We start from the raw sequence: 25,487 nt of genomic DNA, 5'->3' as shown, positions 1-25,487 counted from the left end.
CAGGGGCGGGCATTTTACCATAAGGGACCAATCAATGACGCTACTGCTGGCTCCGCCCCTCGACAGCGGGCGCGGATAGGGCAGTCCCCGCCGCCAGGCCGTCCGTATGCGTAGAACAGACTAATCGCGATCTCGCGCTTCGGTTCTCCCTTCATGCAGGCGGGAATAGGCCAGTACGCTCACTAGATCCCGCCCCCTCTGCGCGGGCCGAACCAATCGCTTTCTCCTTCCGGCCCCGCCCCCTGAATTGTGCCCCGGCCGTGGCGTGGTGTTTCCGGCGGAAGTGAGGCGGGCGGCGAGTGTGACGTGTGGCGAGGTGGTCGGGCCGCTGACCCGGCGCCCCGGACCCCGCTGCCCCCGTTCGCCCGGGCCCGGCCCGGAGCCCGCCCCGCCATGCTCGACTTCTTCACCATCTTCAGCAAGGGCGGCCTGGTGCTGTGGTGCTTCCAGGGCGTGCGCGGCCCCGCGGCAGCCTGCACCGCGCCCGTCAACGCGCTGATCCGCTCCGTGCTGCTCCAGGTGCGACGCGGCCGGCCGCGCCCCCGCCCCCCCGGAACCCCGCCCCCCCCCAGCCCTCGGGGGAGAGACCCCCCCCTTCCGGGAACCCTGCCCCCCCCTCAGCCCTCGGGGCCGGGGGGAGAGACCCCCCCTTTCCGGGAACCCTGCCCCCCCCCTCAGCCCTCGGGGGCGGGGGGAGAGACCCCCCCTTTCCGGGAACCCTGCCCCCCCCTCAGCCCTCGGGGGCGGGGGGAGAGACCCCCCCTTTCCGGGAACCCTGCCCCCCCCTCAGCCCTCGGGGGCGGGGGGAGAGACCCCCCCTTTCCGGGAATCCTGCCCCCCCCTCAGCCCTCGGGGGCGGGGGGAGAGACCCCCCCCTTTCCGGGAACCCTGCCCCCCCCCTCAGCCCTCGGGGGCGCCCCTTTCCGGGAACCCTGCCCCCCCCCTCAGCCCTCGGGGGCGGGGGGAGAGACCCCCCTTTCCGGGAACCCTGCCCCCCCCCTCAGCCCTCGGGGGCGGGGGGAGAGACCCCCCCCTTTCCGGGAACCCTGCCCCCCCCCTCAGCCCTCGGGGGCGGGGGGAGAGACCCCCCCCTTTCCGGGAACCCTGCCCCCCCCCTCAGCCCTCGGGGGCGGGGGGAGAGACCCCCCCCTTTCCGGGAACCCTGCCCCCCCCCCTCAGCCCTCGGGGGCGGGGGGAGAGACCCCCCCCTTTCCGGGAACCCTGCCCCCCCCCTCAGCCCTCGGGGGCGGGGGGAGAGACCCCCCCCTTTCCGGGAACCCTGCCCCCCCCCCTCAGCCCTCGGGGGCGGGGGGAGAGACCCCCCCCTTTCCGGGAACCCTGCCCCCCCCCCTCAGCCCTCGGGGGCGGGGGGAGAGACCCCCCCCTTTCCGGGAACCCTGCCCCCCCCCCTCAGCCCTCGGGGGCGGGGGGAGAGACCCCCCCCTTTCCGGGAACCCTGCCCCCCCCCCTCAGCCCTCGGGGGCGGGGGGAGAGACCCCCCCCTTTCCGGGAACCCTGCCCCCCCCCCTCAGCCCTCGGGGGCGGGGGGAGAGACCCCCCCTTTCCGGGAACCCTGCCCCCCCCCCTCAGCCCTCGGGGGCGGGGGGAGAGACCCCCCCCTTTCCGGGAACCCTGCCCCCCCCCCCTCAGCCCTCGGGGGCGGGGGGAGAGACCCCCCCCTTTCCGGGAACCCTGCCCCCCCCCCCTCAGCCCTCGGGGGCGGGGGGAGAGACCCCCCCCTTTCCGGGAACCCTGCCCCCCCCCCTCAGCCCTCGGGGGCGGGGGGAGAGACCCCCCCCTTTCCGGGAACCCTGCCCCCCCCCCTCAGCCCTCGGGGGCGGGGGGAGAGACCCCCCCCCTTCCGGGAACCCTGCCCCCCCCCCAGCCCTCGGGGGCGGGGGGAGAGACACCCCCCCTTCCGGGAACCCTGCCCCCCCCCCAGCCCTCGGGGGCGGGGGGAGAGACCCCCCCCCTTCCGGGAAACCTGCCCCCCCCCTCAGCCCTCGGGGCCGGGGGGAGAGACCCCCCCCTTCCGGGAACCCTGCCCCCCCCTCAGCCCTCGGGGCCGGGGGGAGAGACCCCCCCCTTCCGGGAACCCTGCCCCCCCCCCAGCCCTCGGGGCCAGAGACCCCCCCCTTCCGGGAACCCTGCCGCCCCCCCCAGCCCTCGGGGGTGGGGCGAGAGACCCCCCCCTTCTGGGAACCCTGCCCCCCCCCAGCCCTCGGGGGTGGGGCGAGAGACGACACCCCCCCCTTCTGGGAACCCTGCCCCCCCCCAGCCCTCGGGGGCGGGGCGAGAGACGACACCCCCCCCTTCTGGGAACCCTGCCCCTCCCTCAGCCCTCGGGGGTGGGGGGGAGACCCCCCCCTCCCTCAGCCCCCTCCGGGGGCGGGGGGAGAGACCCCCCCCAGAACCCTGCCCCCTCCGGGGGCGGGGGGAGAGACCCCCCCAGAACCCTGTCCCCTCCGGGGGTGGGGGGAGAGAACCCCCCACCTGGAACCCTGCCCCCCCCCCCTCGGGGGCGGGGGGAGAGACCCCCCCCTTCTGGGAACCCTGCCCCTCTCTCTCAGCCCTCGGGGGCGGGGGGAGAGACACACACACACACACACCCCGGAACCCTGCCCCCCCCCCAGTGATTTAGCTGTTTGCTACAAAGTAGCTTGTTTATGGGCAGAGGACTTGAATCATTCCTGCTACAGCTGTATTGAGAGAGGATTTCTGCCAGCCTCATTGCGAAGTTACCACTCTCCTTCCTGCGCGTGCTGCTGTGAGCAGCAGCCTGTTGTGATCTATAGCAGCTCCTTATGTTTGGAACTACTTGCTGTGGCCGCAGACTGTGCATGGTTTGCGTTAGGTTGTTGCTACAGCTTAACTGTTGACAAGAGTTCCAAGGCCTCGCGTGGACATGCAGATACTGTCTAATATCCTGTGGCTTGGAATACTGAGGGGCAGCCACTTGGTTCTGGAGAACTTTGAAGGCTGGTTTAAAGCTTTAATCTGATCTGGGTCTCCATACTCTTCAGAGCTAAACATCTGAGGGTTATAAAATGAAGGTGTAAAGATGGATAAGAGACAGGTGATTCAAGAGGGTGGTTGTTCCAATTGGCACAAGCTGCAGAAGAGAGCTTTCATGCTGGCTTATGGAGGGTGTGTACAAATGATCTGGTAGGAGAGTCCATGAGGCTGCTGGGGCTATGCAATGAAGGGTTTTACATACTCTCCCTGTGAAAAGTATGTTATTGAGTAATGATTCCCAATGCAAGAGAACAGGTTATGATTTTTTTAAAGCAGACGCTATGAACTGAAGGTGAGAGGACCCAACAGGAGCCTGCAAAGAAGGCTCCAGCAACTAGAACTCTGGGCATTTGTATACAGGGAATTCTTCTCCAGCTGTAGTGCATGCAGGCTTATATCCCGCCGCGTGAAGTGTGTACAGCTCTTCTGTGGTGGATTAATTGTTTTGCTTGTTTTTCTCTTAGGAGCGAGGTGGCAACAGTTCTTTTAACCATGAAGCTCTTACGCTTAAATACAAACTGGACAATCAGTTTGAGCTTGTGTTTGTGGTAAGTAAACTATGTTAACAGCCCCTCCTCTCTGCCCAGGTGTTTGGGGAAGGGTTATAGGGCTCCTTGTCTTCCTGGAATGACATAAAACCCCAAAGCTAATAAACTATGCTGGTGTATTCATAAATAGACACTTATTAGAACATCTTAAACTCAAGACACTGCGCGTGGCTGAAAAAGCCTATTTCAACTACTGGAGTCTGTTCTGAGCAACAGTCCAGTCTTGCTTCATGACCTTGAGTCAGTTACTGTCATAGATGCAACAATAAAGCACAATGCGATGTAACTCTGATATCTACCTCAAAGCGTAGAGTCTTTGAGGTGAAATTAGTGTATAAAAGATATTTTGAAATCCTTGGATAAAAAGTGCTCTATAAGCACAAGGTGTATTTCATTTTAAAAATAGTGACAGGCTATTGTGATTCCAGAACAGCCATTTGTTAGCAAGCAATAATAGGGTGTATGGTTTGTTATAATATTGACCAAGGACTCCTGGCTGCTATTGTAGTGAGGTGACTTGTCCAATTTACTTGTGAAGGTGAATTGAATCACCCGGGTTTAACAGGGTAAGTTAGAATGAGCCATACAAGACTCAGTGGCCAAGTGTAACTGGTACTCCATTTGCATTTTGGGGTTGCTTCTGGTCCATTATGTATAATGAAGGTGCCATTGGTGAGTGGGTTTAGGAGCCATGGCACTAGAGGGCAATGAGATGTCATCTTTGTGTGGGTGGCTGGTATAATTCCAGTGATGATTCTAACAACCCTTTCAAGTAAGGCTCATTAGACAAAAATCTCTCTGAAATCTAAAAATCTGGAATTTTTACTACAGAAGGCGGCCTGGGGTGAAATCCTGGCCCTGCTGAAGTCAGTGGCAAAACTCCTATTGACTTCATTGGGGCTGAGAATTTATTCTAGGTCTCATCTGAGCGTGTCAGTCTCTAATAGGATCCTGTCAAGAGCCTCAAGTAAAGTAATGTGAGAGTCCCCCTTCCACTTTGCTACAGGTGGGAATCTTAGAGCCTTGAGTAGTGACGATGGCGCCAAATATTTGCATTCTTTGCTTGGCATGGATTGAATTGTCAGCAGCTTTTTATGTACATTTCGCCAGATTTCTTTCAGTGTACAGTTTTGTTTTTAGTGTTTGATTTAGACGAGCTTGATGAGGATAGCCATGAGTTACAATGCACAGATTAAGGCGTCTGTGGCATGTGTATTTACCATCAGATCTGTTCTGCTTAACTGTTCTGGATGCCCTTGGCTTGGGGTCAAAAGCCAATCCCAGATTAGCCAGGTCCCTCTGTAAGGTCATCTTGGATGCAGTTCTTACACTCTTGGTCCGGAGGATAGCTGCTCTATTTGGGGATGTGTGTGAAGCATCTGTATTGCTGTGAGGTAATCCATGGCTACCCCCTTCCTAATGTGGTACAGTGCCTTTGTACAGGATAATCTGTACGGTAGGTATGAAGGAGAATCCCCCTCACCCTTTAGTGCGCTTTAAATTTAAGGATAATTTAGGGCCTGATTCTGTGAGATGTGCCCTCAGCAGGAGAAAATTACCTCAGAGTTGGACCCTAAAAAGGTGTGCTTTTGTGAGTGTGTACTAAATTAACTTTGAGAGTCGTTTTTAGCAATACCTGCTGCTATTTTGACGTATATTCAGTAATGTGTGTGTGGCTGGTGGCTATTTTAATCATCCAGCACTGTAGATCCTAGCAGTTCTAGCCTTATGATGTACAGTAGGATTTAGATCTGTCTCCATTGGAAATCAGGCTTTTGAAGCTGTATAGTATGGTACAGTTTCTAAAAACTAATTTGGTTAATGTAATGGTTCAAAATAGTAAAATGAGGACACATTTCAAGTTGAAATCTATTACATTTAAAAAAAATTAGAAATAGCTTCATGTCATATCCCTGCCAATTCTTGATTTTTACGATAACAGTTTCCTGTTTAGATTTTTTTCTACCCTATCTCTGTGAAAGTCCAATTCAGAGGAGAAACTGACTATACCCAAAGTGTTCTCCAATGTACAACAGCCTAAGGAAAATGAAGATTTTTTTTCTGATAGTTGTTAGTATCATCGTAGGTGTTTGTAACAATAGTAGATACAGTATTTTCCGATCTGTGCTTTTTTAAGTTGATAGTTTCCCTTTTAACCTAAAATGCTTATACATAGAATTTTCCTTACAGCATCTTTGAAAGTCTGATCTCCAACGCTTTGAAGTGGACTCTGTAGCCCTAGAGTCATAAATAAACTAATTGTCAAGATGGCAGCTTCTTCTGTCTCCTTTCTTACATTTAAGCTATTTAGTGGTGGTTCTTGCTAGTTAGGTGTAGCAATAAGAACGTGTTGCAGTGTATCTTCCTTTCAGCTAACGATAGACATACTGTCTGCTTTCTGTCAGTGCTTGTAACTTTCTGTTCACTTCCTTCCAGGTCGGATTTCAGAAGATCCTGACTCTAACCTATGTGGATAAGTTGATAGATGACGTCCATAAGGAGTTCCGGGATAAATACCGCAATGAATTCCAGCAGAAAGGCACTCTGGGGCTCCTCAATGGCACCTTTGATTTTAAAGAGGACTTTTTACACCTCCTCCGGTAACAAGACCATTTCTGCTGTGGCTCAGTTTCCTTGTGTATCTCCTTTGTGCTGTGTTTTGAATGCCCTATATTAGGGGTTGGCAAGTGGTCTGTGTAGCCATATTATGTCTGTGCACTCATGCAGTGTGTGCTGATTGGGCTCTCATTTTGGCTGTCTCTCTTCCATTAGGACGGCGTGTTGTATAATGGTTAGCGCAGGGGACTGAGTAGCCTTGCACTGCCACTGACTTGCTGTGACCCTCACTAGGCATAACTTAAGGATCCCATAGTGTCCAAAAGAGTTTGACTAAACAAAAAGTCTCCGTCAACTGAAGTCCTTTGTAAACCGTATCTGACTGGAGCAAGAGATGGGAGCTCACCTCTTCACAGGCTGTTATGCAGACAAGGCTGCCACACCAAAGGACTTCTCATACAGGAGCTTTCCTAGGAGAAGTGACCTCGGGCTAGATACTCAACACCCAACATCCTTGATTGGACCAGCCAGCATGACTGCTTTCAGTGCCCCTTTCTGTCTGGACCAGCGGAACGCTGAGGTCTCTCAGTCAGAATGGTTGGGTCGGGCTCGTGCTGCATTGTCAATTTGGAAATAACTGAGCTAGTTGCACCCCACCCCCAGCTGGTGGCACTTGGCCATCTTGCACCCAGCCAACTGGCCACAAAATATCAGCTTCACATCAAGGGTCAGCCCATCAGCAGATCTTCTGTTCTGAGGCAGGCTTACAGTGTGAGTGGGAACAGAGTGAGGTGGTATAAAAGGCGTTCCTTTTGAGTCCATCTTCACGCCCCCTACAGCCAGCCTCTCCTTCCCCCAGCATCCCTGAGATGAGTCACTGTTGCTTCACAAGTGCCAGCTCTGACCAGTTTCCAAGCTACTTGACTGTAGAAGCGTTTGGAGTGTTTTTCATCAGCGATTGAGATCCCTGATTGTGGGGCAGATAATGTCCTACTTAATATGAAGCCCACAGTTAGTAGAAAGTCTGTTTCCCTCCCAGGTGAGACAAGCATCCCAGCCTCTGCCAAAGGAAACAGCTGAAATCAGTGGTTTCAGGTTTTGGAATGATTGTTCCTGACACAAGTGCCAAGATTTGGTCACGATTTAAAAGGCAAAAATAGTAACTATTAAATCCTAAATGTGAGATAGGAAAGGCCCAAAAAATGATCCTGCCCATCCCCTGCATCCCAATTTGGACTTGGAACCTATAGCGTATTTTCTAGTGTTTTGCTCACTCCTTAAAGTCCCAAGCAATGGGACTTCCGCAGCCTAATCCCTGGCCCGGATCCAGTGGACCTATTGATTTGTGGGGGGTTTCAACTCTGGGATAGGAATGGCTTGTTCCAATCTTCATGCGCTTCCACCAGCTGATGAAGAGCATCCTAACAAACCCCTCCTGAAGGCCAGTTTTGCTAAATAGTTAATAATAAAGCCAAGCATGAGCTTGGGCTGTAACCTCATGTTGAGTGGGCCTGGTCAGTACTCGGAGACCTCCAGTTGTTGGGTGATTCAAAAGGGGACACTCCCTCTCATCACCATAAACAATGCCATAGCATGATGCTAGTGGTATTTTTGAGAGCAGATGCAACAGTGAGGTTCTGCCCTCTTGTCACTAAAGATCCTATGGCTCTTCTCTGATTAATGGGAGTGTTGATTTAAATTCCCGATAAATCTCCAGTGTGGGTGTAATTATATTCTTGATTTAATTGTATACAGGATTCTTCACTTCCTGTTCTGGCAAGTAGTAGTAGTGTGCTGTTAAATGGTGGCTCCATCCCAGAGTGGGCCATGTTTCACTGGAGCGATTCTTGTGTACTGGTTTGTTTGTAATATGCTAGTCTATGAGGCTGAAAGCTCTGTAGCAATATAGTGTAGTAGTCTTTAAGGGGTCTGATTTAGTCCTGTAGTTCTAATGATGATGGAGAATCCATCTCATGCTTTTCTGTAGTTGTACATGCACCTGCAGGGTTAATGGCAATAGCTTGTGTCGCTAAATTGACCTACTTGAGCACAAAGGTACCATTTTGAGACACTTTTCTCACCAAAAACTGCTCCGAAAGATTAAATTGCACAATTTTACCTGTTAATTTAGGACCCGGGTCTGTTTCAGCATTTTCACTTTGAAGGATTGCTCCATACAAGCTTAAACTTTAAAGGTGGATGCATGTATTTATTATTTTATTTGTACTATGGTAGTGTCTAGAAGCTGTAATCATGGACCAGGACCCCATTGTGCTAGGTACTGAATGAACAAACATCAGTTTCTTAGAGATGCAGATTTAGTCCATGAGAGTCTCAGGTTCCAGATTTTCTCTGTTAATAGGAAATAAGTTGTTGTATGCAGTGTTGTAGTCATGTCAGTCCCAGGATATCGTGGTGCATTTCTCCAGAAATTCTTCTTCAAGGTGGCCCATAAAGAAGTTGGCATATTGGGGAGCCATCCTGCTACCCATGGCTGTTCCTGCGGTTTGGACAAAGTGTTTGTTGTTGAATGTAAAATTGTTATGGGTGAGGATGAAATGGGTGAGTTTGGGGTGAATATCTGAGGGCTGTCTGCTGTCTTGTAGATATCTGAAGCAGGCAGCTATACCGTTATTGTGAGGGATGTTGGTGTCAATGGCATTGACATCCATGGTGGTGAGGATGGTGTTCTGAGGAAGGTGGTTAATGTTGTAGAGTTTGTGGAGGAAGTTGCTTGTGTCCTGGAAAAAGCAGGCCCTTTGTGTTGTAAGTGGTTTGAGGATGGTTTCTATGAGTCCTGATATTCCATGAGAGCCATGGCCACACGTGATGGGTCTGCCTGAGTTCCCCTGTTTGTGTATCTTGGGAAGCATGGTGGAGGTTCTTGGGGGATGAGTGTGTGGAATTTCTCTTGGAGGAGTTTGGGGAAGGATTTGATGATACCCTTAAATTCCTTAAATTGTGATGTGGGGTCGTCTTTGAGTTCTTTATAGTACGTGATGTTGGAGAGCTGTCAGTTGGCCTCGTTATCATAGTCAGCAAGTTGAGGACAGCTGTGAGCCCCATGCGACTGTCAGTGCCCACAATGCCCCACTTCAGTTAGCGCAAGCGCTCTTGGTGAGAATGTGCAACACCAGCAGAATGACAGTAGTGTGGACGCCCACAGCCGATTGAATTACTACGGTGGCTGTAGGTCAACCTAAATTAAGTCAACCTAATTTAGTAGTATAAACAAGCCCTGAGTACGTTTCCCAGATCTGAAGAAAAGCTCTGCGTAAGCTCGAAAGCTTCTGTCTCTCCAACAGAATTAAAGACAAGCACAGATAAGACTGTTTTTTCAGGAAGAGAAGATGTTCAATAGTATCTTTCATCCCTTTGTCTTTTTGTACAGTCACACAAAAACTGCATAACAAAAAACAGAGCTTAATAGTTAGTCAAAAAATAAATGAGCAGAGGAACTGAGACACAGCAAAGGGAGAAAAGATGTCTTCAGCAGAGATTTGAAGAGCTGGAGTCTAACCCCAGGGAGTTGAGGTTTGCAGTATGGTGGGTGTTGCAGCTAGACTCTTGCCCCAGTGATTATGGGGGTGTGATGTTAAGTTCTGGACCTGGACTGTATTTTGGAGAGTGAATAACACTCTTTCTCTTTGATCAGAGAAGCAGAAGAGAGCAGTAAAATCCGAGCTCCTACTGCCATGAAGACATTTGAACAGTCCGTGAAGTCTCAGAAGACTGTCAAGTCTATGATAGAAACCCGAGGGGAGAAACCAAAGGAGAAAGTCAAGAACAAGAAAAATAAAGGTTCCAAAAAGGAGGGTAAGTGGATGCAACTGACAGAGCCGTGCAGTGGGATGAGCAAATAGCCCAGAGGGCTCCAAAACCAGGCTGTGTCCTAGCCCTCAGTGACAGTAAACCAGTGCATGCTTATCTGCAGGCACATCTGCCCTGTAGCATCTGTTACTGGGTTGAGTCAGATCCACTATTCTAGTTGCTTTTGCCCTTCTGTGGCTGCCAGCATCCCTTGCCCTGCATGTAGTAATTGATTGCTTCAGTCCTGGATTGCTCTCATTAGTGAGAAAGTGTGACCCTGACAAAAGCTCTTCAGCGGGGAGGGATAACTCAGTGGTTTGAGCATTGGCCTGCTAAACCCAGGGTTGTGAGTTCAATCCTTGAGGGGGCCACTTAGGGATTTGAGGCAAAAATGGGGGATTGGTCCTGCTTTGAGCAGGGGGTTGGACTAGATGACCTCCTGAGGTCCCTTCCAACCCTGATATTCTGTGATTCAATGAAACAGACCACCCGCTGGCCGGTCAAGGTGCATGACATGCAGACTTGCTGCTCATTTGCTCTGCCTTGTTTCATACAAGCTTAGGTCAAAATTTTCAAACTTGGGTGCCTAAAGGTAGGGACCTAAATCCAAGTAGCCTGACTGACTCCAGTGCTCAGCACTTGTGGAAAAACTGGTTCCGTTGATTAGATTCTTAAATATGGATTTAGGATCTGACTTCAGTGCCCGAGTTCAAAAAGTCTGGCCTGACTGACTGCTGTTATCACGGGATGTTTCTGCAAGAACTGATTGCTAAGCTTTGAATCCGGCTGCAGCTCATTCAGTCACTTTACATTCTAACACAGACAGGGTTACAGCAAAAAGGCTGGAGTTTGAACTGTGGCCTGGACTTGAGCCTATTGAGGACTAGTGCATTTGCTTTGGTTGTGGGAGGGGGAAAAGGTGGTCCTGAAATAAGAAAGTTAAAGCATTTTGAAAGCTGTAGCATGGGCTGAAGATGCTTTAAGCCTCCACCTGGTACAAGCTCTTTTGAGAGAAACCTGGGAAATTAGCAGAGGGGAAAACTAACATTAGGGTTATGGGATTAAGCGTTGAGGTCAGGGAAATCCCAAAATTCAGGTCACTCAGGCAGTGACTCAGCCAGTGACATGCTTGCCATTCTTTCCCCCTGTTTAAATGGAAAACTTACTGTATACCGTAAATTGCAATCACAGGAGATGGCTTCCTTGGGAGCCGGCTCATAACAGTGCAACTTCTGGAAAAGGTTATGATTGCAAACCTCACTGCCTTCAGACTGAAATATAAAATTCACTTCCGTCTAGTTCCAAACTCTTCAGCTAGGGCCTAGAGACAAACACAGATGCCTTACACAAAGGGGTTTATGTCCTGATGAGCAGGGTGTAGAAACCTGGATAAATGTTTAGCATTGCTGAGCTAATGATACTAGGAGAGCTTGTTTGGGATTCCCTGACTCCTGAGTGCTTGATCACCTTTTAGCACTGAGTAAATGCTGTTTCCCTTCAATCATGTACGTACGTGTTTGTGTGTGTACGTACATTGTGGTGAGAGCTCTGTCTTGTCCAGCTTCAGGAACCGAAGCTGCTACTGTCCCCAGTAAAGCAGCCCCAGATGCAAAGCAGAACCCTCTTGCCGTAACTGGGGACAGGGAGGAACTGACCAAGGATGAGATCCTGCAAAAGAACCGTGAGGAATTCTTCAAGAAGCGCCTGAAAGGAGGAGAGAAGTCCAAGTGAGTGAGGGGATGACAGACTTATGTCCCTCTCTCCAATCTGAGAGAGGTGGTGGTGGTAGGGTGGCAGATCTGTGTTGGGGGAGGGTTTCACTCATTAACAATGGACAAGGAGCTATTTATCATACTGCTTTTCAACCACCAACTTTTGCCAATTGTTCTTAATGTGTTGGGTGGATAATGGGCAAGAGAGCTTCAGGCTTTCTTCCTTAAGGTGGAACAAACAGATCTGCTTTTAAAGCACCCCTCCCTAGCATTACAATGCAGGAATATCCCATTGTTCCAATGACACTGATGACCTTGTGCCCTTTCTAATCCTGAGGCCTGGCACATGGTGTGGCTTCTAAGTGCTTGTGCTCTTTGAAATGTCATTGCCATATTTCCTGTGTGAAGGCGAGGCAGCGGTAGGTTACCTTAGGGCTCTAATGCGGTAGGCTTAAACAAGACATTGGCTTTTGAAAAAGTATCTCCTTGAGCTTGCTTGAAAGTGTGGAGATGGCACTTTTTGGGCCCTCTGAGTGATCCAGTGCTGTTCACATGTGTCTGCCCTGTGCATGACCAGGAACTTAGACAAAGGGTGAAATCCTGACCATATTGAAGTCAATGGGAGGTTTGCCATTGACTTCAGTGGGGCCAGGATTTCACTCCAGGTGATTTTCAAAAAAGCTCACGTTATCAGACTGCAGCAGGTGTTGGAATGCCAGACACTCAGTCTGCCAGTGGTTGCTAACTGCCATCATTCAAACACCTCCTGGGGCTTTTGGCTTCCTTAGGATGCCCGTGTCATTCACTGGAGGGCGGGGAGAGAGAATTTGGTCAGTTTGTGAATCCACAAAGTATATCTGGGACAGCTGTACAACCCTGTTCCCCAGTGGTACATGTGACTCCAAAGAGAAGGGTAATATTGGACCAACAGTTAGAAACCTCCTCAGTGATGGGACTCTCATGGTAAGAACAAAGGGTCGCATGTTGAATTGTACTGGGGACACCTACAGATCAAAGAAATTCGTTGCACTAAGTTTGAAAGCGGTTCGGGGTCAGAGTTGAGGCTGGTTGGGTGACCTTTGGAGTATGCTTCCATACTTCATCTTTTTTCAGTTTAACCATAACTTGCTATCTTTCTAATCTTTGGATGGTTAACATAAGTCTTCCCTGAATTTTGCCCATGCTTTCTTGACTACCTCCAGATTAAAGGTATGCTAGCAATTTACCCCACAAACTGATGGGGGTCAGAAAAGAATTCTCAAAGCGGGGAGGAATGTTATGGAATTTCTCTCATTTGCTGAAGCATCAACATATTGGCTACTATGGAATACCTGGTGAACCCAGTGATCCAATCCCACATGGTAAACCCTATAAACTCATCCCAATCATATGGGAGATACGTCCTGTTTAAAATCTCTTCTTGTAGTCCACTCATGGTGGGACTGTCACTGCTGTCATCACAGAGTTTGCTTTAATAGCTTCTCCTCTGCCTTCCCAGCAAGTCCCCAAAGCCTGAGACTCAGAAGGAGAAGGGGAAGAAGCCCCGTGTGTGGGAGCTGGGGAACTCTAATGCCAAAGTACTCGATTATAGTAACTCCACTACCAACGGAAACACAGACACTTGTCCCACAGAGGAGTATGATCCTGACATGGTAAGGTCCTAAACATTCCCCTTCCTACAGGATGATTAGCCTCTGTGCTAGGCCCTAGGGCATTGCCACTGCAACTTACCTTCCCCTGAATGGTACTCTCAGATGGAGATCCTGAGAGTGGCCCAAGCTCCATGGCTGGATTAGAGCACGCAGAACTGAACGGAAACTGTGGGGTGTGGCTGCTACAGATGAGGTCTTAGTTTGGCAAACTAGTGGGAAGGCACTGCCCAAGTTATTGCTCAGTCTTCACAAGGTTGTGGAAAGCTGCACCCATCTGGCTCCTCGTGATGCTCTTACAGTTTTGGACCTCAATGCCAGAGAAATCATCTCTTGGAGGAACTGAAATCAGCTCCCCAACTGCTAGAGAAGCTGTGTGGAGGAAGATGGTGGAACCTACCTTATGGGGATACCCATGCAATATAGAAGGTTGTCTTGTAGATGGAGCATAGGGCTGGGAATCGGGACCCCAGGATTCTATTCCCGTCTGTCATTGCTTTGCTGTGTGATCTCAGGGGAAGTTATTTCAGCCTTCTGTGTAAAAGGAAATCACTACTTAGCTCACAAGGGAATTGTGATTAGACAATACTAATAAAACTCCATGAGGTCCCTGCAGGTGCTACAGATGGTCACATTATTCTGACTGGCCCCTCACAAGAGTTCTCTGCAGGAATGAGCCAGTGAAATCAGCTAAGGCTTAAATGCCAGTTACTGATTCTCTGTATGGCTTCTCTTTCTGCCATCCTTTTCAGGCCCTAGGAGATCGAGATCGGGAGCCTGGCCGCCTTTATGATCTTGAATATGAGAGTGATGAAGAGGAACCTGAAGAGGAGAAGGTTATTCAGAACCCTTCACAGCCCAGGTAAGTCCTCCTGCAGGCCCCCTATCCCAGCTATCTCCTTGCTTTATCTCCCACGGCTTTTCTTCCAACATGTCCAGTCTGCTAAGCTTGTATAGAGTAGCTTACATGGATCTTGGGCACTGCTAGCCGATGCCTTGGCTTCAGGAAGGAAGTGTTGTCTAACACACTACATGGGTTTGGTCTGCTTTGTCCCAAATGCTGGTGCACATGGTGAATAAGCAATCTGCTCGTGAATGGCCCTTCCATTTCTGCAGGCTGAGTCATAAGACTAAACGATCCTGTAATTAGCACTTCCAAGCCGGATCTGTGTTCCCCCGATGACTCCTGATATACCATTGGTACCTCTCTGGGCATGGTAACTGAGCAAACCTGTGCTAGTTCCCAGACAACTTTGGAACTTGTTTTGTACCAGATGGGGTTTGCAAACCTAGCTCTGCCAGTGCTGCTTGTAGATCAGCTAATACAGACCAGCTCCCAGTTTGAACTATTGCCTGTTAATCTGGTTCTCCTATTAAAATTCCAGTAACTAGGGAGCAGTTCAGGACCAGAAGGCGAAAGTGACCAGCTGCATATTAGCTTGAGAATTCATGGCTGTCCAGTTTTTCCCTCCCTTTAGCTGCTATTCTCTTCAAGAGCATCACCATCCCTTTATGCTTGAGAGCTGTAACATGTAACCACACTCTGCTTGTTCACAGGGCTAAGAAGGGTGGTTTGGGAGGCATGTTTGGGATGCTGAAAGGCCTGGTTGGTTCCAAAAGCTTAACCAGAGAGGACATGGACTCTGTGCTGGAGAAGATGAAGGATCATCTGATTGGTAAGTCTGGAATGTCTCTTACAAACTAGTACCCTGTGGCCTTGCTTTCGGAGTCAGGCTCTGTAGATCAACTGGTCTGCATGTGGAAGGAGCCATTTCTCCAGTCCTGTCGCTAAAATTCTATTTTCCTTTTTTCGTATCAACAGTTGCATTAAGGATTTAAAGGGACTCTTCCAGGAAGTGGGGTTGTAGCTCAGCCACGGATGCTGTAGGTTGCCCTGAATTTTATCCCGTTAGCCAGTGATCATGGAACTGTTGCAATTTCCAGCCTGTCTCTTGAACTCTTCTTCCAGTATTGTAGTCTCTCGTTCACGGAGTTTGGAGTTCAGTTGTCTTTCCACGCTCTAAACTCTGCTGCAGGAGTGTTGTGTATGCTATTTCCACAGCAGGTGTTGTGCTGCCTTGAACAAATGTACAGAGCAGGGCTAGTGGAGGGAGGCTAACAGAACAAAGGATGTTTGGGACGTGTCCCACATACAGCACCCACTAGCAACATTCCCCTTTGATTAGCCTTTTCCTGGAGGCATGGGCCTGATTTTAAACTTGCTGAACTGGGGACTCACTTACCCAGTGTCCTTCATTGAGGTAGGTCCTTGTGTTTTTGAATGATATTGAAACAAACCTGTAACATAGCTCTGACTACAATATTGGTGGAAAATTGCTCAGAGGGACTTTTGCAAGTGGATCAAGGACACTGAGTGGCCAACTTTTCTGTGATATCAAGGTCATAGATGAAATCCACGACTATCTGTCACTCATCTTTCCGGCAGCATGACACACTGGATAATCCCAGTTGAGTTATGTCTGACACGATACCCTGTTGTTGGACTAGTTGATAGTGTGGTGCTTAGGATGGTTGGCCTGTAGGTTTGTGTGTCTCTGCTCATTGTATTTAACAGAGATCCTACTCTTCATATATTCTAATTGGTTTGCTCACATTCTGTAAAATGCCTCTTTGGTTGTATTGGTGACAAGGTGGGGTATGGTCAGGTTCTAGTGACAATCCTACATTTTTAAGAGGGCAATAATTCGCCCACTTCAAATCGAATCAGGCTGAACTGAATATAAAACACTTTTGGAACAGACTCAGAAGGGAACTAGTGTCCCAAGCAGTGATGTGGATGGGTTGGGAAGTCCTTGTCTCATCAGAGGACTCTGATGGGCAGGGGAGGAAGATAAAATGGTTGGAATCATTGGCGTTGATTGATGTGGAGAGAAACTATTGGCCCCAAAACAGGATCTGTATTGCCCTGGGGGTCTGACAGTGAAATCCTTGCCTTGATCTCCCGTCCCCTGGGGTGGAGGGTTGCTTCAGCTTCGAAAGATCATTTGAGGAAGCATCTGGGTTGTGGGTTGTGACTGGGGATAAGAAGGCACATTCCATGTCCTTCCCAAGGCCTTGGAGGCTATCTGTACTCAGTGTCCATATTGCTGTCTGCTCTAGAGCAGGGTATCATTGGCAGTGCCAAGCTCTGCTCTCCCACAGGGGCGGATTGCCCTCCTCCTCCCTTGGAGCTGGCTGGGATAGAGACCTTCTGGGGGGGACCGGGAGAGCCCTGAGTCCTGTAGCCCAAGAGTCTTGCGACATTAACATCCGCTCCCTTGGCTTTTCTTTTCGAAAGCAAAGAACGTTGCGGCTGACATAGCTGTCCAACTGTGTGAATCGGTGGCTAAGAAACTGGAAGGGAAAGTGATGGGCACCTTCACCAGTAAGTGTTTCCGTCCTTCCATTCAAGGAGCTGCTCTGAGTTCTCTAACCTGTTAGCCCAAGTCTCTGTAATGCTGTCTCATTCTTTCCCCACCCGCTGTCCTGATGCTTGAAACAAAACGTGCTAGTCCCAGCAGATCACTGCTGCTTCTCTGCTGTGTTTCGGCCCTTCTAATATTCCGAGGGACGTGGGACCCATGGCTTGTTCCAGCCTGCCCTTGAGGCCTGTTTGTGCTTGCGTAGCCTAGTCTCTAGTTGCCAAGTGGCGTGTAACTCTCAGTACATGTGCAGAAGGGGATAACCTCCGCCGGTGTGTCTCCTGCTGGGTAAGCACCTTTCCATAGTTTAGGAATGTCTAATCCACTGCAGTTCTGGATTCCTGTAGTTTGGCCTTCAAAGGACGTATGGGGGAGAAGATTAAATCTGTGATGCCAGCCTCTGCAGCAGTTTAACCCCTTACACCCAAGAGCTGGGATTTACTAGTGGGAAGCTCTTCTGCAGTAGATGAAACAGGCAGAGGGCCAAAGGATCAGCAGAGGTCTGAGAATCTATAGCATGGTGGTTGCTCAATTTCACACCCTTTCGTAGCAGTCTGGGGCAGGAGTGAATTAATTCATCCATCCCTGCTCCAGGCTAGAGAGGAAGACTCCTGTGGAGTTGTTCTGAAGAGACACTATCAGGGGAGGTCAGCAAGTGAACCTAATGGCACAATTGGCAGATTAACAAGGGAACAGCCAGTCTGCTCCAAAGGGAACCCAAGTTCCTTGGTGTGGCAGTTGTGAGCCAATCTAGGTCACATTTGACTGTTATGCTCCTAATATGCTGTGGGGGAAGGGTGGGCAGTGCTCCAGCTGCCTCATCTGGGATCAAATGCTGACAAAGGTTCCTCTTCTAATTCCGTTCCCAGCGGTGACCTCAACAGTGAAGCAGGCCCTGCAGGAGTCCTTGGTGCAGATCCTGCAGCCCCAGCGCCGCGTGGACATGTTGCGTGACGTCATGGACGCTCAGCGCCACCGCCGGCCATATGTTGTCACTTTCTGTGGTGTCAATGGGGTTGGAAAGTCGACCAACCTGGCCAAGGTAGGGCGCAAACTGCATGTGTTCTCAAGGATCAGCCTGGTCCCTTCAGGAGGATCCACCCTCCTTTCCTACGTATATTCTGGGGACATCTCCTCAAATCCCCTTGGGTTAAATGTTGTGGCAACATCTCCATGGTGTACGAATGTCTGTCTGCAGCTGTCGCATATGGCACCCAGATCCCTAGAACCGAAATGTTAGCAAAAACCATTCCTCCGTTCAGTTCACTTCCTTTGTGGATCCGACAGCTCTTTGCATTTTGTTGTGCTGATGAGCAGCTCAACTTCCTAAGTCATGCACTAGTATATTGCCATTAGCCTGCACTACCTAGTGGGGATGGAGAGCTGGTGTGTGCTCTGACCCCATTCATGTGCACGCCTCCTTCCCTCCTGAAAAGCCCCATGTCAACATCAGCAGGGGAGAAGAGATCCCACTAACAAACCACTGTGCTAGTTAAAGGGACATCTACCAGCCTAGTCGATTTCAAAGCCCTTCATGTTTATCTTTAAACCCATAGCTTGGCTAATTAAACTCAGGATCTGGAGAAGCCACAGCTTAGGACTCTTCCCTGTGTCCTTACCTCCCTCAGGCTCAGTCTGGCTTAGATGATCAAAGCTCTTCCTACAATGTGTGCAACTGACTGGAAGGCTTGACATGGTAATATGAATAGTGCTGTTAAATGCCCGAATCACGCTATGCTCTGGGATCAGCAGGAAGGCAGCCCTGAACTGCAGCAGCCCTGAACTGCAGCAGTGATGTTGTCATCCCTAAGAGCTGTCACTAGGGGCCAAGACTGGCCTGTGTTTACAGCCCTGAGCAGGCAACAGACACGCACCGAAGTGCTCCGGCATCCTTAGAAGGCTGTGTAGACATGCAGGGTATTGGTTACTACAGGCAGAGCTTAGTGATGTCTGCAAGCATGTGTGGGTTCTACTGGGGTTCAAATAGGAGCCAGTGCTGGTTTGATCACTGCCTTGGTGTGGTGTGTTCACAGGGACATTTCTGTGGGGATGGAGGGACTGGGGGCTGTAACTCAGCCAAGGGATTCGGCTGGGGCCTGAGATGGAAGCACCTGTATGATTGTTGGCATTATAGAAGAGCATGGAGCAGGTTCCCTCTTCTTTTTTGGGAGAGTGGGGGGGGGGAGAAGGGGTATTGCCAACATACACACCACTCTCCTCTGGAGTTTCGGGCCCTTGGCTTTTCGCCCCTTCCCTACTTGATTTGTAAGTGACTGTCTTGGGCTGGGGCACTTGGAGAATCTCCTTTGTTGAACTTTGGGGTGGGGGAATGACACAGCAACTGCCTGGGGGCAGCGTATTGGGCTCGGAGGGGCTGAGCAGAGCTGGACTCAGGCTGGGGATGGTAACAGGATATCTTCCCCCCACCCCCTTTCTCCCTCACCCCCTTTCCCCCTCTCAGATCTCTTTCTGGCTGATTGAAAACGGGTTCAGCGTCCTCATTGCTGCTTGCGATACCTTCCGAGCTGGAGCCGTGGAGCAGCTGCGCACGCACACCCGCCGCCTGAACGCGCTGCACCCCCCGGAGAGCCACGGCGGCCGCACCATGGTGCAGCTCTACGAGAAGGGGTATGGGAAGGATGCTGCTGGCATTGCCATGGAGGCCATTTTGTATGGTGAGCCTAGCGCCCTTTCTTCCTAGCCCTGCCTTGGCCGACTTTTCCCGGGCGTCCAGAATGGCAGTCGGCAGTCTGCTTTCCAAGACAGGAGCTGGCTGTTCTAGGGGAGGGCGAGTGGTCACGGGGTGTGAGAGGGGATACCAGTTAGCACTCCTGGGATGAAGTATGGCCTAAGGGTTTGAGCTGGGGTGGGGAACTGGACTGCTGGGCTGTATTCCTGGCTTTGCTGTTGACCGTGCAGGTTTGCCATTCCTTACTGCTTCCTTGCCCCCACACTTGTAACAGACCCCACCTCCCCTTCAGGTCCCTGGCCCAATGGATGGGTCAGGAACAGCCCCTGGTGCAGAGCTGGGTGGAGCACAGACTGGAGATCAGGGAAGGCTTCCAGCAGTGGGGAGGGGTTCCTCCTCTGTCCAGGAAATCAGTGACCTTGTGCATTAGCTGCCAGGCCACTGCTTCTGATCCTGAACAGCATAGGAGGGTGGGGATGGGGTGGAGTAAGCCAGTTTCATAAGGGTCAGTGTGTGCCTCAGTTTCCCCAGCTGGGGATCCGTTTACCTAGTGAAGGTTGAGTAGAATCTGCCTACTGGGAAAGGTTTGAACCTACCTGCTAGATGGAAGGGCCGAAGCTGTAGCATCAATCTGACCTTCCCTAGAGTGCAAGGCTCTTCATCTGGGGTCTTGCTTGGGCCCAAGGTTCTAGGCCCCTAATTTTTATGCTGACTGTTTCTGTCCCAGGGAGGGGATTTATTATGGATTGTGGGTGTCTTGTATTGAGAAAATATTGTGAGGGGGGGAAAGAGACTTGAGTAAATCCCTGATTCTCTGCAGAAGGGCAGTAGCTGGAGGAGCAATGCGTGTGGGAATAGAACTCTCTCAACTTGCTTCATCCAACCCCCTTCACTTCTCTTTTCCCAGCTCGTAACCAGGGGTTTGATGTGGTGTTGGTGGACACTGCTGGCCGCATGCAAGACAACGCCCCTTTGATGACAGCTCTGGCTAAACTCATTGCAGTCAACACCCCTGACCTGGTCCTGTTTGTCGGGGAAGCCCTGGTGGGAAATGAAGCTGTGGATCAGCTGGTTAGTTTCTGATTCTTTAACCTCAAACAAAATTCTACCAGAGGGAGAAAACCCCTGTTGGCCTGAGCCTCTGTGTACACTTTGGGAGGTGCTCACATACCAATGATGGACACCTGCTTAGAAGAACCTACATGGACTTATTTCCTGGCTGTATTTTTCCCCTAGGTCAAGTTTAACAAGGCCCTTGCTGATCACTCCATGGCCCAGACACCACGTCTCATTGATGGAATTGTGCTCACCAAATTTGATACCATCGATGACAAGGTACGATGGCCATTCACTTCATACCCGGAGATTGCTCATTCTTTCTCTCCCCGTTGAAGGCTTCTGTTTAATGTCTTTTTAAATGACCCTGTGTGGATCCTCTCCTTGCTGAGACCAAACAGCGGGGGAGAAATTGAGTAATCGACCTCAACAGGGCATATTCTTTTGATGCATCAGTCAGATACCTGCACCCCTGAGAATCCTCTCACATGGCCTTTTCTTTAGATATACTTTCAAGTAGTTTAACAACATCATATTCCACTTTGGGGTGGGTGGTGACTGCTGGATAATATCACTATATTGCACCGGGGCAAGTGGAATCTTTATTGTAGATCTGAATGTTTGGAAGTCTCAAGTGAAGCTATTCCGATTGCTCCCCAGCACAGATGGCTTTAGAAGTGCTGTAACAAGCAAGACACAAAACGGCCTGCCAGGGAATCCTATTGCAGATCAGTACTAAAAACCAAAACAAACTCCAAAACTTCTATGGCAAATTAAAGCTGCTCTAAATCTGTGCAAGGGAAAACTGCCTTAGCTCAGCACAATTCATAGCATAAAAACCTCTTGCATTCTCAAATGTCCTATTGATGGCAGCAGTTCAATTGTACAGCCTGTGGAGGAGGATGGCAGCATATTCCTGAAAAGGTGCTGGTCTCAGAGGGTGCCCATGGCATGTTTGTTTCTCTTTTTTTTTTTTTTTCCTGGACTGGTTGGGTATAAAAACCTTCACTGGCTCAAAAGATTTACACCAGTTCCAGCTAGTGTTACCTTGCAGCAGGGGGTTTGGAAAGGCAAAGTGGCATTGTTCTGCCAGGATGTGCAGAGGACAGTTGCTGGAGAGATGTTTTAGCCCTCTGAACTTTGAGGTTGCTGACCTTAGCAAACCATGTCCGGTCTTTTCTGCTCTTGATTCTGACCATTGAGTATTAGTGCCTGTGCTGGACTTCACAAACATGGCCCAGCTGCTCCTTGCAGCTGGGAACTAAGAGCCTTGCTTCAGTTGTCACTGCTACAGTTCCATTGAAAAGATGGTTGGCAAGGCAGGGGCTGGTTCATTTTATGCTGAGCCATCCACATCTCTAATTAGTTGAAAAGAAATTAAGATCAGGAATGACCTGGTCATTACTTTTGCTAGCACTTCTGACTTCACACTAGAGCTTTTAATTTCCTACTGTTAGTCCAATGGCTGGGTCAATATGAAAACTTATAGGTTAAAGCCAAAGAGGCCATTGTGACTGTCTATGACCTGCATAACAGAGGCCCGAGGACTTCCCTGAAGTAATTCCTGTTTGAACTAGAGCAGATCTTTTAGAAAAACATCTCATCTTGATTAAAAGATTTCCAGTTATGGAGTATCCACCACAAAACCGTGGTGAGTTTTCCAATGACTAATTCCCCTCACTGTTAAAAATGTACTCCTTATTTCCAGTCTGAATCTGTCAGCTTTCCCTTCTGGCCATTGGATTGTTTTAGACCTTTCCCTACTAGATTAAAGACCCCGTGATCAATGGTTTGTTCCCCATGTAGGTACTTGATCGCAGTCTCTGTAATCATCTCTTTGTTAAGCTAGAGAGATTGAGCAGCTTGAGACATTCAGTATAAGGCAGGGGTTCTAGTCCTTTAACTGCTCTTCTTGTGGCTCTACTCTAAACCTCCTCCAATTTATCAACATCCTCCTTGAACTGTGGACACCAACAATGGGCACAGTAACTTGACATTTGCCCTGGTGCATACTGGGCAGTCCGGGGGTGAAGCCTGCACAACTGCTACCAATTCTGGGGCTGGCGAAGCAGTTCCCCAGGCTGCTGAAAATGAAGAATGAAGCTGCTTCCCTGAGTTACACCAGGATGTGCTTGAACCCTTCATGGTAATGTTTGAGTTCAGTGTTTTGCCCTGCTCCGCTGAAGTTTCAGGTGGCTTGATCAGTCTGTTTTCTAGAAGCACCCTGTGTCCTTACGGAGCCTGATCACAGCATTTAGTTCTGACAGGCGATGATGCAGAGCCACACTAGCAACAAGCCTGACTTCCTGCAGGGGTGCCTAGCCATCACTGCACCCCCTTTCGTGGTGGAATCAGAGCAATGAGCTGCCCCTTCCAGGGGGATTCCATGCTGGAGTCTGTCACTGCAGCTTCCCCCTGCCCAGATTGTGGGCAAGTCAGCCATGGCTGTTATTGCATGATGCTGAATCACAGACACGAGCACTGATTGTTTTGGCATGGTACCATTGCCTGGCAGGGATGATAAAAATTGTGTGTTGTCCTCTCCACCTCTGCCCCGGGTAGATTTCAGCTGCACTGTACATTTGCTTGTTACATCTTTACTCTGGTTCCCTGCCAAAACCGTTGTGGCCCAGGAAGACAAGCGGCTGCTTTAAGGTCTGTCCAGCAGGCTGTTTACTTCGCCCCAGGTATCCACTTTAGAACTAGTTTTCTGTTCAGTGTGAGACGATGGAAGTGCTTCCTGTGCTGATTGACTGTCAACTCCCTCAGGCTTGTGAACATACTGGGAACACACTTTAAAGAAATTTCTAGGCACTGTAATCCCTCTTGACAGCAATTAGATGGTTGTACTCTAAAGCTACAAACCTGGCAACTTGGTTAGTTGACTGGCAACCATAACACTAAGCTGTCACATCTCCTCTACAGTTCAAATAGTCACGCCATCTTGCATACAAATCAGATTCAGCTAGACCCTGTTCCAGTTCACCTGGCTATTCAGAGAGAAAGGACAGTGTTTCACTATGTAGGAGAACACTCCCTAAGACCTTGCCCTGCTCTGAGACACTTCCCTGGCTAGTCTATACAAACTGGCCTCCCAGTTGGACACAGGAGTCTCTCTTGCAGAAGAGATGGACTTTCCAGAGTTACTTTGATTTATCCTAACCCATGGGGCAGAGAGGGAGTTCAGGTTGTTTAGAACCTTAACTCAAATTCCTGGCTGTCAAATGCTTAAGTTCTCTGGTCTATCAGAAGAACTCTTCCAACTTGCTGTAACACTAATGGGAATTGAACATGCCCAGAGTACAGGCTTCTGCTCTAGCCAGTCACACACTGATGGTTTTGTTAGGAGTGGGTTGTACATTCAGGCAGAGTCCTGCTCAGTAGATCTCCTCAAACCAACTAATCGATGCTCTTTCTTTCACAGGTTGGTGCTGCAATCTCCATGACTTACATCACTAGCAAGCCAATCGTGTTTGTTGGTACTGGGCAAACCTACTGTGATCTGCGTAGCCTTAATGCCAAGGCTGTGGTCACCGCTCTCATGAAGGCCTAAAATCCAATTACTGCACCAAATTGCTGTTTGCAGATGTCTCGGAAGAATGTGCTTTACAGTGTGACTGACTTGTCTTTTCAGTGTAGTGCAAAACAGAATGAAGGGATAACAGAGCGAGGGGCTGCTGCATCCACTACTTGCTTCTGTACTTCCTCATGGTTTTCACCAGTGCACACCCCTCCCTTCCCCTGCTGCGTGACTTTAACCTTGGAAGGAGGTTGCTGTCTTCAATCATGTTGCTTACTCTGATTAGCTACACTTCTTCCATATTTATTGGCTATAAAGCTTATTTTTGGGTAGCAATTGTCTCCTTTCAGGTGGAGCACCTGGGCCAGATCAGCTCTGTGGCCTTCAGCCAGAGAAAGCCCTTCCCCCTGGATTCCTTCATTCTAAGTGACTCAGCCTCCACTCTTAGTAAAGGCTGAAATCAGAGCTTTGTATTGTTCATATCTTGTGAGTGGTGTCTAAGACCTGCAGCACTTCAGGGCTGCTCTGCTACCAACTAAGCATCTATGGACGATTGTTTGTTAAAGGTATTCTTAATCCTATGAGCCGATCTGGATCTTTAGACTATGCTAGACTTAGTGGGACCCAAGAGTATGAGTGTCCCAGTCCAGGGGCTGATCCTATGCTAAGCTCTAAGGCTAGCTTTGCACATTCCACAGAGCAGAAATAGATGCTGCTTAGTGACAGTTTTAGTGTCTACACCCTGATTAACACTTGCTGCTAGCTTTGACCATGGCAGCTCACCAAAGTTGATAAACCAAAAATAGTAAGTCTAACCCCTCTGTGCTTGTCAAGCAGGGGCCCATAGGGAAGATGCTGAAGTTGCCTTAAGGTCCCTAGTTCCATTGTTACTGGGACTCCTAAAGCAGGGCTGCCTAGGGCCACTACAGCTCAGAGCAAGCAGACTTTCCCCTTGGTCTGAGTCTGGGCTTGGAGTTACAGGCTGGAACTGTTAGTTGCCAAGAGCTGCATCTCTATCTAAGCTGCAAGGGCAGTGCCTGGATTCTGGCAAGCAAGCTGCACTGCTTTAGGGTATAGAATAGAGTTGGTTTCTGTACTGCAAGACCCCCTTCCTTCCTCAGAAGCGGTTTCCACTGACTCATGCCTCCTTGTCTCACCAGCGTTGAGGATTAAACGGATGCTACCAGAACTCTTGCCTGCTGTCCCTCTAATAACTAGCTAGGGAAAGGAAACTTTTTAGTGAAAGACCATGCTTGCTGCTTTCCTGCCCCCCTTCTCCCTCCTTTCTGAGTGCCTCTAGATCCTGGTCTAAAGTGCTACATTGAATAATACAAAACTCTTTAAGATGTCTTGTAGCTCTGTACTGCAGATGTGCTATAGTGCAATAAATTGAATGCTGTCTGCTAAAAGAAATACATAATTTATATAAAAATAAATTTCATAAATAAGTTGAGTGGTGTGTATATAGTTACCTTGGACAAGTTGTTTCTCTTGCTGGAGGGAGAGTGTG

At 49.8% G+C, this 25,487-nt stretch overlaps 1 protein-coding gene across 1 annotated transcript; it reads left to right on the top strand.

Moving 5' to 3' along the window:
• The first annotated feature begins 361 nt into the window (after nucleotides 1-361).
• SRPRA (SRP receptor subunit alpha) lies at nucleotides 362-25,377 on the top strand. The gene is made up of 14 exons (XM_074936939.1): nucleotides 362-519; nucleotides 3,480-3,563; nucleotides 6,000-6,163; nucleotides 9,775-9,935; nucleotides 11,491-11,656; nucleotides 13,140-13,293; nucleotides 14,043-14,152; nucleotides 14,848-14,966; nucleotides 16,589-16,675; nucleotides 17,582-17,754; nucleotides 19,174-19,387; nucleotides 20,309-20,472; nucleotides 20,638-20,736; nucleotides 23,882-25,377. The coding sequence occupies exons 1-14, from the start codon at nucleotides 394-396 to the stop codon at nucleotides 24,008-24,010; spliced, it is 1,950 nt and encodes a 649-aa protein (XP_074793040.1). The 5' UTR covers nucleotides 362-393; the 3' UTR covers nucleotides 24,011-25,377.
• Nucleotides 25,378-25,487: the final 110 nt, after the last annotated feature.

This window comes from Natator depressus, chromosome 22 (assembly GCF_965152275.1).
Source record: "Natator depressus isolate rNatDep1 chromosome 22, rNatDep2.hap1, whole genome shotgun sequence".
NCBI lineage: Eukaryota > Metazoa > Chordata > Testudines > Cheloniidae > Natator > Natator depressus.
Note: the sequence above shows the minus strand (reverse complement) of the source record. Positions and strands in the feature narration are given on the sequence as shown.